The sequence below is a fragment of the Leptodactylus fuscus genome, chromosome 3 (genome assembly GCF_031893055.1).
Source record: "Leptodactylus fuscus isolate aLepFus1 chromosome 3, aLepFus1.hap2, whole genome shotgun sequence".
NCBI classification, from domain to species: domain Eukaryota; kingdom Metazoa; phylum Chordata; class Amphibia; order Anura; family Leptodactylidae; genus Leptodactylus; species Leptodactylus fuscus.
Window position 1 is genome coordinate 93,412,320 of NC_134267.1, and position 12,223 is coordinate 93,424,542.

At 39.3% G+C, this 12,223-nt stretch overlaps 1 protein-coding gene across 4 annotated transcripts in view; it reads left to right on the forward strand.

The window, feature by feature from the left end:
- Positions 1 to 11,315, forward strand: part of NCOA7 (nuclear receptor coactivator 7) — a 103,271-nt gene extending 91,956 nt beyond the window's left edge. For 3 of the 4 annotated variants that reach the window (XM_075267974.1, XM_075267976.1, XM_075267975.1), the window contains exons 11-16: positions 811 to 958; positions 5,633 to 5,773; positions 7,878 to 8,030; positions 8,807 to 8,902; positions 10,149 to 10,222; positions 10,865 to 11,315. In XM_075267974.1, the coding sequence (XP_075124075.1) occupies positions 811 to 958; positions 5,633 to 5,773; positions 7,878 to 8,030; positions 8,807 to 8,902; positions 10,149 to 10,222; positions 10,865 to 11,000 (748 nt within the window). In that variant the 3' untranslated portion in view covers positions 11,001 to 11,315. Of the gene's footprint in view, positions 1 to 810; positions 959 to 4,949; positions 5,202 to 5,632; positions 5,774 to 7,877; positions 8,031 to 8,806; positions 8,903 to 10,148; positions 10,223 to 10,864 lie in introns of those variants that run through there. The other variant, XM_075267977.1, reaches the window with a different exon arrangement.
- Positions 11,316 to 12,223: the final 908 nt, after the last annotated feature.

Genomic DNA, 12,223 nt, shown 5'->3' on the forward strand with positions numbered 1-12,223 from the left:
ACATGGAATGGATAAGTATTAAAAGCTGAGGCATAGAACTTGTATGTGTTAATATGAATAATATGTTTGTGAAAAGCATTAGTATTACATATTTTTGAAGAGTTACTATTGCACAAGAAACTGAGAATCATAAAATGTTCTGTCTTCAATACAGTTATATAGATGCAGCATATATCATATAATTACACGAAATCTTTAACAAGCAGTGGTGAGCAATGAAAGCACATGGACCCCATAGACTATAATGGGGGTCATGTGTTTTCCACACTGTCCGCAGGAGTTATACGGAGAGAAGTTCTTCATGAACTACTTTCCTCTTTGCATGACTCGTGCAGAGTCCGTGTGGAAAGAACACTGACCCCATTAGTCTATGGGGTCCATGTGCTTTGACAAGCTGACCACTTGTCTGAATGGATACGATATTTGAAGATGAAACCATTTCGCATTCATGTTTTCTCAGTGAATCTTGCAGATACTATACTGCTCAAATAGTATGAAAATTGATGTATGAAGAACCTCGTGCCCTTATTAACTTGTTTTTGACAAAGTGGAGAGAGAACTTTCTGGATCTAACGCCGCAATTTGTTTTCAAATGAATATACAAATCTCAATTTTCTTTGTTCTACAGTGATGCATAACCAGCATTCTATAAACAGACGTTTGTGTGTTTTGTTTTTTTTTTGGGTTTTTTTTTTTTTTTTTTTTTTTTTGTTTGAGAATTTCAGTAATGCGATACATTCTAGCTTGGGACTATTGGATAATTAACTCTGTAGGTACTGCATTCATAAAATACTTGTCTTCCTTCTGCAGGGTGGATCATCTGTACACATTTTTCGTCCAATGGTCTCCTGAAGTGTACGGAAAAGATGCGAAAGAGCAAGGATTTGTGGTGGTCGAGAAAGAGGAGCTTAACATGATTGACAACTTCTTTAGTGAACCCTCTACTAAGAGCTGGGAGGTAAGATGACAATCTTTGTAGCATTTGAAAAGTAATGAATGGATGAGATATTTTGACATTCCCACACACTCTGCTACAACTAGCATGTCAAGTGTTAAGGTTGTTTTTTTTTTATATATAAAAGTAAATCGCCTATATCCCTGGGGCGGTCATCAATACTTGCATGTTTTCCGGTGCCTCCTCCTCTCATCCTTTCTTCATGCGCAGTCTGGAGGTAACGTCAAGACATGCGCAGTAGGGATGGCAATCCATCTCTACTGTGCAGGCCTCAGTTACTTCTGGTGTGTGTGCAACATCTCCAGGCTGCGCACAGTGAAGAGGAGGAGCAGTCTCCCACATTAGAAGCTGGGTAAGTATGATGCTGTGGGAAGGGGTGGGGGGTGGGTGTAGTTACTTGAGAAGGGCCATCACTGGGAAGGATAGCGTAGCATACTTTAGGGAGACAGGGAGAGGTGGCCTAGTAGTGGGCATGATAGCTTAGTGTAGTTTAGATAGACTGGGAGGAGGGTGTAACACTGTGGGGGGGCGGGGGAGCAGTGACAGAGGTAACATGAAAAGTACACAGGAAGATACATAGTAGGAAGTGAACACTACACAAATGCATAGGATATCACAGACTCCTTTAAAATACTGCTAAAACTGTGCGTTCACTTTGAAACCATTAATAGCACTAACAGACTTTTTTTTTTTTTGGGGGGTGTGGTTCCCCCCCCCCCCCCCTCCTGGAAAACACCTCTTAACAGCACACATCCGTATGTAAAACTACATGTTTGAGGACATGAAGTCCTCTTTAACTTACCTGGTAGAATTTGAGGGTTTTTTTTTTTTTTTTTTTTTTTTCCGGACAGTACTGCAAAAAAAAAAAAAAAAAACGGTTTCGCTGCGGCGAGCATAAAACGCTCACCGGTGCTCACGGCCAGACACTTTTCAAACCCATTCAAATGAATGGGGTTGGAAGATGCCAGCAGGCTTCCGTTTTGTGCAGGAAACGGAAACCTGCAGAACTGACTCACGGGAGCAGATGTGAATGAGCCCTTAACAGTAGCTCATGGTGCAGTAATGCACCCCTTTCCATGATTTACTATTACATCATGGGGCGGGAAGGGGTTAAATACCTAACCTTCGCTGTGATTACTGAAGCAGATGTCTGGAAAGTTTAAGTCATGTTGACTCTCATGATGATCTTTGTATAAATTACATAGTTATTTTGTAAATACATTACATTTGTCTTAATATGCAAATACTTGTCTGACTGCTGCGAATTATCACTAAAAGCAAACATCAAGCCCTAGCAATGAACTCCCTCAACTTTTGATGTACATGTATACCATAATGTTGTGCAGATAGGGGCACCCATCATGAACTACAAATGTTTTGTGCAGTTAGGATATGTTCACATGGAATTTTCTGTAGGCTGATTTTTGAGGTGGAATCCGCCTCAAACGCCTCTCATTTCGAGTCAATAGCATATATAGGTTTTTTGTTTTTTTTTTCCCAGCTAGGAGAAAAACCATCTTAAGGCAGATTTCAGCTTGAAGGACCCATTGAAATCAATAGGAGGCTGAAAAACGCAACACGTGTCATGTTTTAACAGAATTGTGGTTTTTGCAAAAACGTGTTAAAAGCGAAGTTTTTAGGTCCGTAGTGTGCTGCAGCAAAAAGACAAAAAAAAAAAAAGCAACAAAACCTTGTGAAGGGGGGGGGGGGGGAATATGACCCGCCTATATTCAGCAAATTGCTACCATGGTTTGCCTGCTCCGGTGTTTCGGCAGCTCTCAAGCTGTCCTGCTGCTGAACTTTTTCCTCACTCCATGCCTGTGATTGTTCCGGTAGCTCGCTGGGACGCCATATAATGAGCATGTTGTTGTTGTTGTTATTGTTGATTTCCCCCCCCCGCCCCTCAGCTCCGCTTGAGGAGAACTCTGGGACTTCTGGCTACCTTCATAGCTCTTTGTTTTACAATTTTGCGACAAATTAGATTTTGTCAAAAGGCTCAATTAGCCATGAGCGTGTGTAGCTGCTGAACAGTGCTTCTCCAGCTTTGTGGCTTCACCTTTAATTTTGGGTTTGGTGTTTTTTTGGGGGGGGGTTTTGTGCTTGCTAACAGTAGTTTGTTTTTATAGGTTACATGTATCATTCCTGTGACTAGTTTTGTCACTTCTTGGTTAATTTATTTCAAAGTTTTCAAGTGCTCAACTTGTCTTTTATAGTTGCGTTTTTTTGTTTTGTTTTTTTTTTTATTCCATATGTACTTGATGTCTTCACACAGGAATTTACTTCAGCATCTGTTTGATGCAAGGTGCTTCATATCTTGCTTCCGGTAGAGGAAGAGGTTTGTCAGTAAATGGAGCAGTTGCATTGCCTGTTTTCTTAGAATTCTTTATTGGTTACTGGAAAATGATGGCACAGAAAGGGTGGAAAAAAAGTTACGATGTTGTGTTCCTGATATGAAGTTATAGGGGAAACTCAGCAAAAATGAAAATTCCCTTCATAATAGTCTGCCTTGATTTGTTACAAACTTGCCAAATGTTGCAGGAGTTCAGGACACAGCTGCATATTTGGTATAAGCCTCTTCTCTATATGAATCTACTTCCACTACTCTAAAGATTTTGGGGCTATAGATTTTCCAAACCTGCTGTAAAAGCCCTGGATAAGTCCTTCTATAAGCAGTGAATATCATTTAAAGGAAGTCAGTTGGCAGGAAAGTCATAATCAAAATAATCCCAGTACATTGTATGGCTCTTTAAGCACTTTCCAAATATGCCTTTTTCTCTCTAATAATGGAGCACCAAACCTGAAAGACAAAGTGTTTTATCCATATGCAAAATAATAGACAAGGGCTTTTGGGGCATTTCTTATTCCAAAATCTCACTGATCTCTACATCTCATGTTGACAAATCACTTTTATATTCTTAAAGAGGAATTCAGACTTTAGCCAAAGCCAGTAGTGGATTAAGCAGAAGGTAGAAGTACTTCCTATAGCTTTGATTCCTTTTGTAGCCGTTCTTGGCTTTGGCAACAAAATCGGTTTCTGCATCATGAGGCCTCAGCCCAAGGGAGGTTTCAAAAAATAAGTGCACCCAAATACCTTTAGCAGGGTTTTGAGTGATTTCTGGGAGCTCCTGGTATCTTCTGCACTTGGGGAAGGGTGCTTTTTGCAAAAAAAAAAGTTCATCCTGGAAGGCCCTTTTAAAGGGGCTTTATCATTGGGAAAACTTTAACTAAACATACTTGCATAGCCTTTAGTAAGGCTATTCCACACATACCTTTTGTATGTAAATCGCCTCAGTAGGTTTTTTTTTTTTTTTTTTTTGAGCCCGCTTTTATTTGTATGCTTGGAAATCTCTGCAAGCACACTCTTTGAGGAAAAAGTGTGCTTGCTGAGACTTCCAAGCACACAAATAAAAGCGGGCTCATTAAAAAAAAACTACTGAGGCGATTTACATACAAAAGGTATGTCTGGAATAGCCTTACTAAAGGCTATGCAAGTATGTTTAGTTAAAAATGAGTTTTCCCAATGATGGATCCCCTAGAAAGTTAACATTACCTTTTTAAAGTGGTTATGATTAAATTTAAACAAAAAATGTACATGTAGATTCACACACTCCCATGTGTACTTCTGGCTGATGGTGTGCCAGCTTATGAGTAATGTAACCTGTTCTAGCTGTGTGTGAGGTATCGGGTTAAATTTCCTTGTTTGTGATAAGCCAGTGTGTATGTGTTAGCCGTTGGACGTGGTTTGCATTCATTGGTTAATCTTTCTCATGAAGGGCACATGTAGTGATTTCGGAGTGTGTTATCTTGTACATCTCCTGCTATAACCAAAACAGACTACTATGAACATTACTGCATCCAATAGTCTGACATTCAGGAAAGTGAAAAAACTGGCTTATCTGCTATGAAAACTAGTGAAGCTCTTTCCCATAACACATAAAGGTTATTTTTCTCTAGTCCCTTCACTTGTTCTAATCTCTGTACACAAGCTCTGACTGCGGCAAGCTGCTTCATGTACACAACTCCTCCTGATCAGGAAATAGAAAGTCACAGAGCGGTTTCACTTTAGCTTGATAAAATTAAGTTTCTATTTCTGGGCACACCTACCATGCTTCCCCTGAGCATATAAATGATCCACATGGCTCTAGGTTATCAAAGATCTCCAGCAGACACAATGAGGAGCCCTAACAAACCACTGAACATCAAAATCCTCTATGTTGCAAATGGAGTTCAAGAACCCTATGTCCAGGTAGAATTTAATTTGTGTTTTTAAGGTGTGTTTGGGGAGGACGGTTAATGCATTTTTTTTTTTTTTTTTTTTTTTTTTTAACACATCCCATGTTTTCTTAATAAAATAGCATTTTGGCTGTTTTTATTACAAAATTTACTAAAAGGCCTAGGCTGCACAGCAAAAGTCTAGATTGTCTTTTGGATAAATATTGTATGACTAGCATACAAATGAAATTGGTTAATCCAAATCTGCAACTGTCAACTTTCCCCTTACTCTAGTAACCATCATTTATAACCTGAGTCACTTGTAATCCTAGAAAGTGTCTATCATTTGTAAGGGTGTACCACAGCGCTGAACATTAAGGGTCGTGTGGTTGAGGTTTTACAGGTGGAGATGATCTTTACATGTGAGGCACTGAAAAAAAAAAAAACAACCTTCTATTCTCATAGATAATCACCGTAGAAGAGGCAAAACGTCGCAGAAGTACCTGCAGTTATGATGATGAAGAGGAGGAAGAAGGGTCACTTGAGGATTATCTGCCTGACTTGAAACAGAAAAGCATTTTGTTGGATGATGCACACATTGAGAAGGTAAGCTCCTTGGATGTATAATGTATAAATATTATAAGTAACTGCCATACAGGGAATAATGTGGATTTTTTTAAATAGTTTTCAGCACATTTTAATAAGTTTTGCCAAGGATAGACTTTAAACGGAACCCACTCTCCTTAACTCACATTGCATAGTGTGTACTGTACACAAACTGCCTAAAAGAAAAACTATTACCTATAGCAACCAATCTCTGCATAGCTCTCCTTTCATCTTCTGCTCTTAAAAAAATTAAGACTTGTCGTTGTCTGCTATGGGCAACTAAGACCTCTATTTTTCTTATTTATATTTTTAGTTTCATAAATCTGCCTTGTGGAGTACCAGCAGGCTACTTGGCCTGCCTCCAATGTCCCTGTGCTGTATACATGCATATCTTAGTGACAGATCTCTAACTTCTATCTATAGTCCCTGCCTAGTACAGTTTAGTGTGCTATAGCGTTCAGCTCTCAATACAGTCTCAGATTGTAAAATAAAAGTTGGCGGTCTATCCCTGTGTTCAGGTTGTATGCAGTGCGAGGACATCCTAGGCAGATTAAGCAGCTTGACTCTGCCTGTATGCGGGCCATACCCGGTGTGTAACACTAAACATTCTGAACAATTGGGTAAACTGTCAGATTAAGTTTTTGCAATACAAACAGTAAAATAAGCGAAGCTATATAAAATACAAGAAAGATTAGGGGAGGAATAAAAGAGGGGGAAAATGCTAGGGTAAAAAACTGCATGAAATGACTAACCAAGAAAAGTCTGAACGAGGACAAATAGAACACAGAACATAACACCCGACACAAGGTTTGGAAACTACAAGAGGGGAGATCAGAGACCATGGAGCGTGCATACGTATCCCATGTGGGCCAGATTTGTTGAAAGGCATCTGTTGTGTTGCAGAGCATGGTAGTGAGATACTCCAGGTTGTGCACATCTTTGACAAGGGCAGGACCTGTAGGGGAGTGTATGCTTTTCCAGTAGAGTCACGAGTGTTTTAGCAGCAGTGCAAAGATATTAGAGGTCTTTTTGCCCAGGTGACGGGAAGGTAGATGAAGTAAATAAACAAGAGGGTGCAGTGGGCCAACCTGGAGAAAGAGCTAGTCACAACCTCTGTCCAAAAAAAGTACAGATGAAGGGGCAGTTCCAAAAATGTGGAACACTCCCTCTGTGGAGAGCTGCCTGCCTGGTGTTTGTCTACTTGGCCATGTATTTGTGGACGAGGGGAGTGCGTCCCTCTAGAGAACACAGGCTACGGTAATATCTAATATCAGGTCCTTCGTAGAGGTAGATTTTTTTTTTTTTTTTAAAGTTTTTATTGCTGAAAATCTGGTGTAATTCTACAACGTCTAGTCTAACCTTACACCACCTATTAGTTGGCTTTGGTTTGCAACAGATTTTTAGTGCGTTGTCCAGACTTTTGAGGAATTTTTTTATCTACAGTTTTCATATTAAGTGTTCCTCCTCTTCAAGTCCCATCTACTTGTTGGACAAGGCACAGAAATTGACTAAAACACAGTGAGGTGTAAACGACCTAGGGTGTTAAGTTTTTGGTGCAAATTACACCAGAATTAGTTTATCTGCCCCACTTTGGATGTAGCTGTGACCCAAGAGCACCAGGAAGCTCAGCCCATTCCACACAGTGCCGACTTTCACTGTGGACATAACAAAATCTGTCACTTTGCAAGTATGGCCACATCATCCATATGCAAGTTACCTGTTCTGTGCACATGGGAAGTGATTTTTCTTAGCAGCAGGAATGCAGTTCGACACAAATCAACCGTAGTTGCCCCCCCCCCCCCCCCCCCCCCGTAAGGTTCTCTGCTTTAGGATTGTAAAGCTGGGGACAGGTGGAGGCTTCTAACAAATTACACTGAATGCACACTCATATAAAAGATGGGGCTGTCTTGCACCTGAGGGGCGCAAGTTTTCAGATCCCTGCGATTGCAGTGTATGGTAGGGTCTGTTATAGCTGTGTGAATAGCCCTCATTACAACAGTGAAATTATTATGGCCGAATGATGGCTGGTATTAACTCAGTCCAGTGAACTTAGTGTTACATCTTTTCAGTTGGTCTTATTGTGAACTTTTTCTCCTGTAAACAGCTGGCCCCCAGACTGCCTGCTAGGGTTCAAGGATATCCTTGGCATCTGGCTTACAGTACACAGCAACATGGAACCAGCCTGAAGACCTTGTACAGGAATTTGTGTTCTGTGGACAGTCCAGTACTCTTGGTGGTAAAGGACATGGACAACCAGGTATTTGCTGGAGACCTGCATTTCTTCTTTAGTGGAGGATATGTACAATGTCAGATTTTAATCAGTATGATCATAAATGTTAAAATGTGACTGATCCCAAAATGCTATTTACATGGCCCCCAGACTTTTATTTGCTTGGACCAATTTTTTTTCGACTCCTTAGTTTCTATGAATGTAATTACTGAATTTGGTCTCTATTACAATTAAAACTAATAAACCTCTATCAGCCATGTTATGTTTTTCCTGTGTCTGGTACATGTTTGTGATAAAGATCAGAATTAATTTTTCCTTAAAGACATAGACCAAGACCCAACCCTTATGAAAATACAGTAGTACCTAAAATGGTACTACGTGTGGCCATTCACTTCAGATATAGCTGTTGCACTTTTTGATGTATTCGGGGCTTCTTATTGTCTTTAAAACATCAAATTAAATTCGCCTTCAATAAGGTTTTTAGGCTTCATCACTTTTGTCTTGTTTCGTAAACATCGATTTAAGTATTGCAAAATGTATTGGAATGTGCCATTTTAGAATACGGTATTTCCTAATTGACTAAAGCTTTGTTGATGCATGTCCTTATGGAAATTCTTCTCCAACATTCAGATGTTCCAAATAGAATAAGAAACTGAATTTTACTTTGTGTGTAATGAGAGATGCCTGACTTGTACTGCAAATCTAAATTACAGCACTTTGATGAAGTCTCTGGAAAAATGTGTATATAATATTGTATAGTTTGATATAAACCTTATTTTTCTTTTTTTTTTTTTTTTTTAAAGGTATTTGGGGCATATGCAACACACCCGTTTAGGCTCAGTGATCACTATTATGGCACAGGGGAAACATTCCTGTTCAACTTCAACCCTGATTTTAAAGTAAGTGCGGTTTTGTGTTTTTGGTTTTTTTTTTTTTTTTTTTTTTTCCCTTAAATGCCTACAAATAAGAGGCTTCTGGCTATGTGAAGGAATTCATTAATTACCTATTTATATAGGGAATCCCTTTATACCACTCCTTCCCCCCCCCCCCCAACAGCTGGGAAAGAAACTATCCAGACTGCTCCTAAAACCCCAACTGCATTGCATTGGAGGCTCATTAGCCCCCCCCCCCCCTTCCTCCACAAAGGTAGTTCTACTGGCCCTTATAAAAGATGCTCACAAACTAGAATACCTAACTCCTATGCTAAACGACACTGAGGAGTTCGTCTATTAGGAACCCCTAGAATACTCTCTTATACAATATATCTCTTACCCTTGTCTTCTGAATTTACACGTGAGATCGTGCAGCTGCTGATACTGGGAGCCGGCTGTAACTTCAGCCGGAGCTCAGAGAAGGCAGGGAAAGTTAATTACCTTCCATGCCTTCGAGTGCTGTGTAGACAGCTATGGGCACCGCCATGATTCAGCTGCCCTCAACCCGGCAGTCATGTGATCTGTCTGTGTCAGCATATTAAAAGATGGGTTTTATAGGACCCAGATCAGCTCTGTAAGCTGTATATACTAACATCCAGGTGGCTTTATTCCTCCTGCAACTGGGGCTAAATGTGACAGCCCCAGTTATAGGGAAAGTCAGCCTCCATAACAAAGAAAAAAGTGATCAGATGTCCCCAAAGGTCTCTTATGACCTTATGGGGACACAATCTGGAAAAAAAGTAAAATAATTAAAAAAAAATGCACTAATAAAACGCCGTCACAAAAAGGTTATAGCTCCACCCCTGACGACACCATACAAAATAAAAATTAGCGTAAAATAGAGGAAAAACTATTTTACAAAGTTTTTCAGTAGCACTTTCTGTTTTTTCACTTTTTTTTTTTTTAAACAATTTCCCTCTTGTTCATTTTCCCGGATACAAAAAAAATAAAAACCTAATAATGAAGCCCTATGTGTCCCTGAAAAGACGCATAAATTAGTTGAATGAGACATATGAGAATGTTACAGCCCTCAAAACTGCACATACAAAAAACCTAAAATGTGTCTGGTCCTGGAACACAAATTGGCCCGATACTAAAGTGGTTAAAAAAAAAAAAAAAAAAAAATTGGAAGCAACTTGCTGGATCTTGCTACAGAGCAAGTCAGAGAATGTTACCTTCAGATTCTCTTCTTACCAACATCATTTGTTTGCAGATATTCAAATGGAGTGGAGAGAATTCTTACTTCATCAATGGAGATATCTCTTCCCTGGAGCTTGGTGGTGGAGGGTTAGTATTAACATTTACTTAAACAGTGGGCTTGTGGGTGTGTGGTTTTTTTGTTTTTTTCTTTCCTTGTGATATTTGATGCAACACTAACTGGAATTGAGTAATGAAATGGGTGGATGCAGTGCAGTATGTACTTTCTTCTGAGCCTGCCTTAAGTGATGGGGCCCTGGATGGATAAATATTTTTTTTTTTTTTTTTTTTTTTTTTGGTTCCACAGCTTTGCTTTAATGTGTGGCCATGTGTCACCCCCTTTGCCCTCCTCTTGTTTGATTATAGGTTCTAGTGATTGGGTAGCACATTTTCCACTAGAAAAGCCACAGGCATATAAACCTGCGATGTGGTCTTTCCTCTTCTGTTCAGACGTCAGCAAAAGCATATCCTGCTGATGTAAATGATATACTCACTGGAGCCTCCTATGATGGCAGTGGATTGGCTATTTATACTACTAGTAGTTTTATAATGTATTTCTAAATCTGACACTTACGAGCAGTGCTAGTGTAGCACAAGTTTGTGTGATTGACATCTAGACAATGACAGACCATATTGGTGTAATATCCTGCTAAATACAAAGATTTCTGTAGGAACAGCATTGACTAACACTGTAAAGTGATGGCTCTTTAACCCTTATTGTGTTCCCTTCAGCGGTCGATTTGGACTGTGGCTGGACTCTGATTTGTATCATGGACGCAGTAACCCCTGTAGCACTTTCAACAATGACATCTTATCCAAAAAAGAAGACTTCATTGTGCAAGATCTAGAAGTGTGGACCTTTGAGTAAACCTATAGTGGACTATATATAAAGATGTACATTTCAGACATTCAAAGAGGATATCCAGACAAGATGGGAAGGGATCAAACAAACATGGGTTTGATCCTTCTTTTTTTAGAACATTATTCCTGCCGCAGTTGCACTGAAGAATCCATGTGTTTCCAAGAATGCCATACTGTTATGTACATGTCACAGACTGTGCAGGACTGGAATTGAACACTTGGTTATTTGGTTTTTATTCTTGAAGCTTTGTATAAAATGCTAATGTTTAAGGCCTAAACCTCCATGAGTAGAGGGAACACGACAAAATGTTTCATTCTTGCAGTACAATTGTTATGCTGCATTGTGCAGCGTTTCACACTAATGTATGGCCACCAAAAGGAAGATATTATTACATAAGGGAATGTTACCATATACTCTGCAGGTATACTGCAGTTTATTTATTGACCACTAATGCTGATTCATTTTAGACTTCCATTCTTAGCACTATTTTGAGGATTTTAATTATAAAGTACGTATACACATATACTTTACACTACAGTGACCGATATATGATGAATCATGGTAAAGCAAGTACTAAGGTGGGTGGATTGAAGCCATCTATCCATACCATTGAGCATCATAGCTGGTGACACTTGCTGTCCTGATTTTAGAGGTGTAAGAGCATGATATGGAGCAGAAGGTATTGCAGTTTTTATATGTATATCTGTTATTAGTAAAGAGAATGTGGACAAAATGGCTTCCTGTGAAAGAAATGTGATCTATATGATAGTTGACTTTCTTATCGCAGGGACGAGTATTCTATTGAGGAACGCAGGTCGTTTCTGAAAAGCTGCTTATTTTATTTTTGTAATTTTTAATTTTGTCTCCTACATCTTTATTTTTTTTTTTGCCTTTAATTCTTAAAGCAACGTTTTTAGTTGACCTAGTAAATCCTTGCATTTGCTTTTGAGGGTGGTTTGTGCTGTACTTGATATGATTGTTGGTGTCAATGCCTGCCATTTATCTATCTGAAATGCTAGGAGAATTCTTGTAATAAAGTGGATATCCAGAGTCACGGACTGTAGTGATCATTGTGCACCATCTTTGTAAACCTGGCAGTCTAGGCCTTGTTGAATAGCTGCATGTGGTACTAGAGGCCACAACTGGTAGGTAGAATACAATCTGACCACAATGCCTGAATACTTAATGAAGCGCCCCACTAGAAAAAAAAAAAAAATTAAAATGAATAA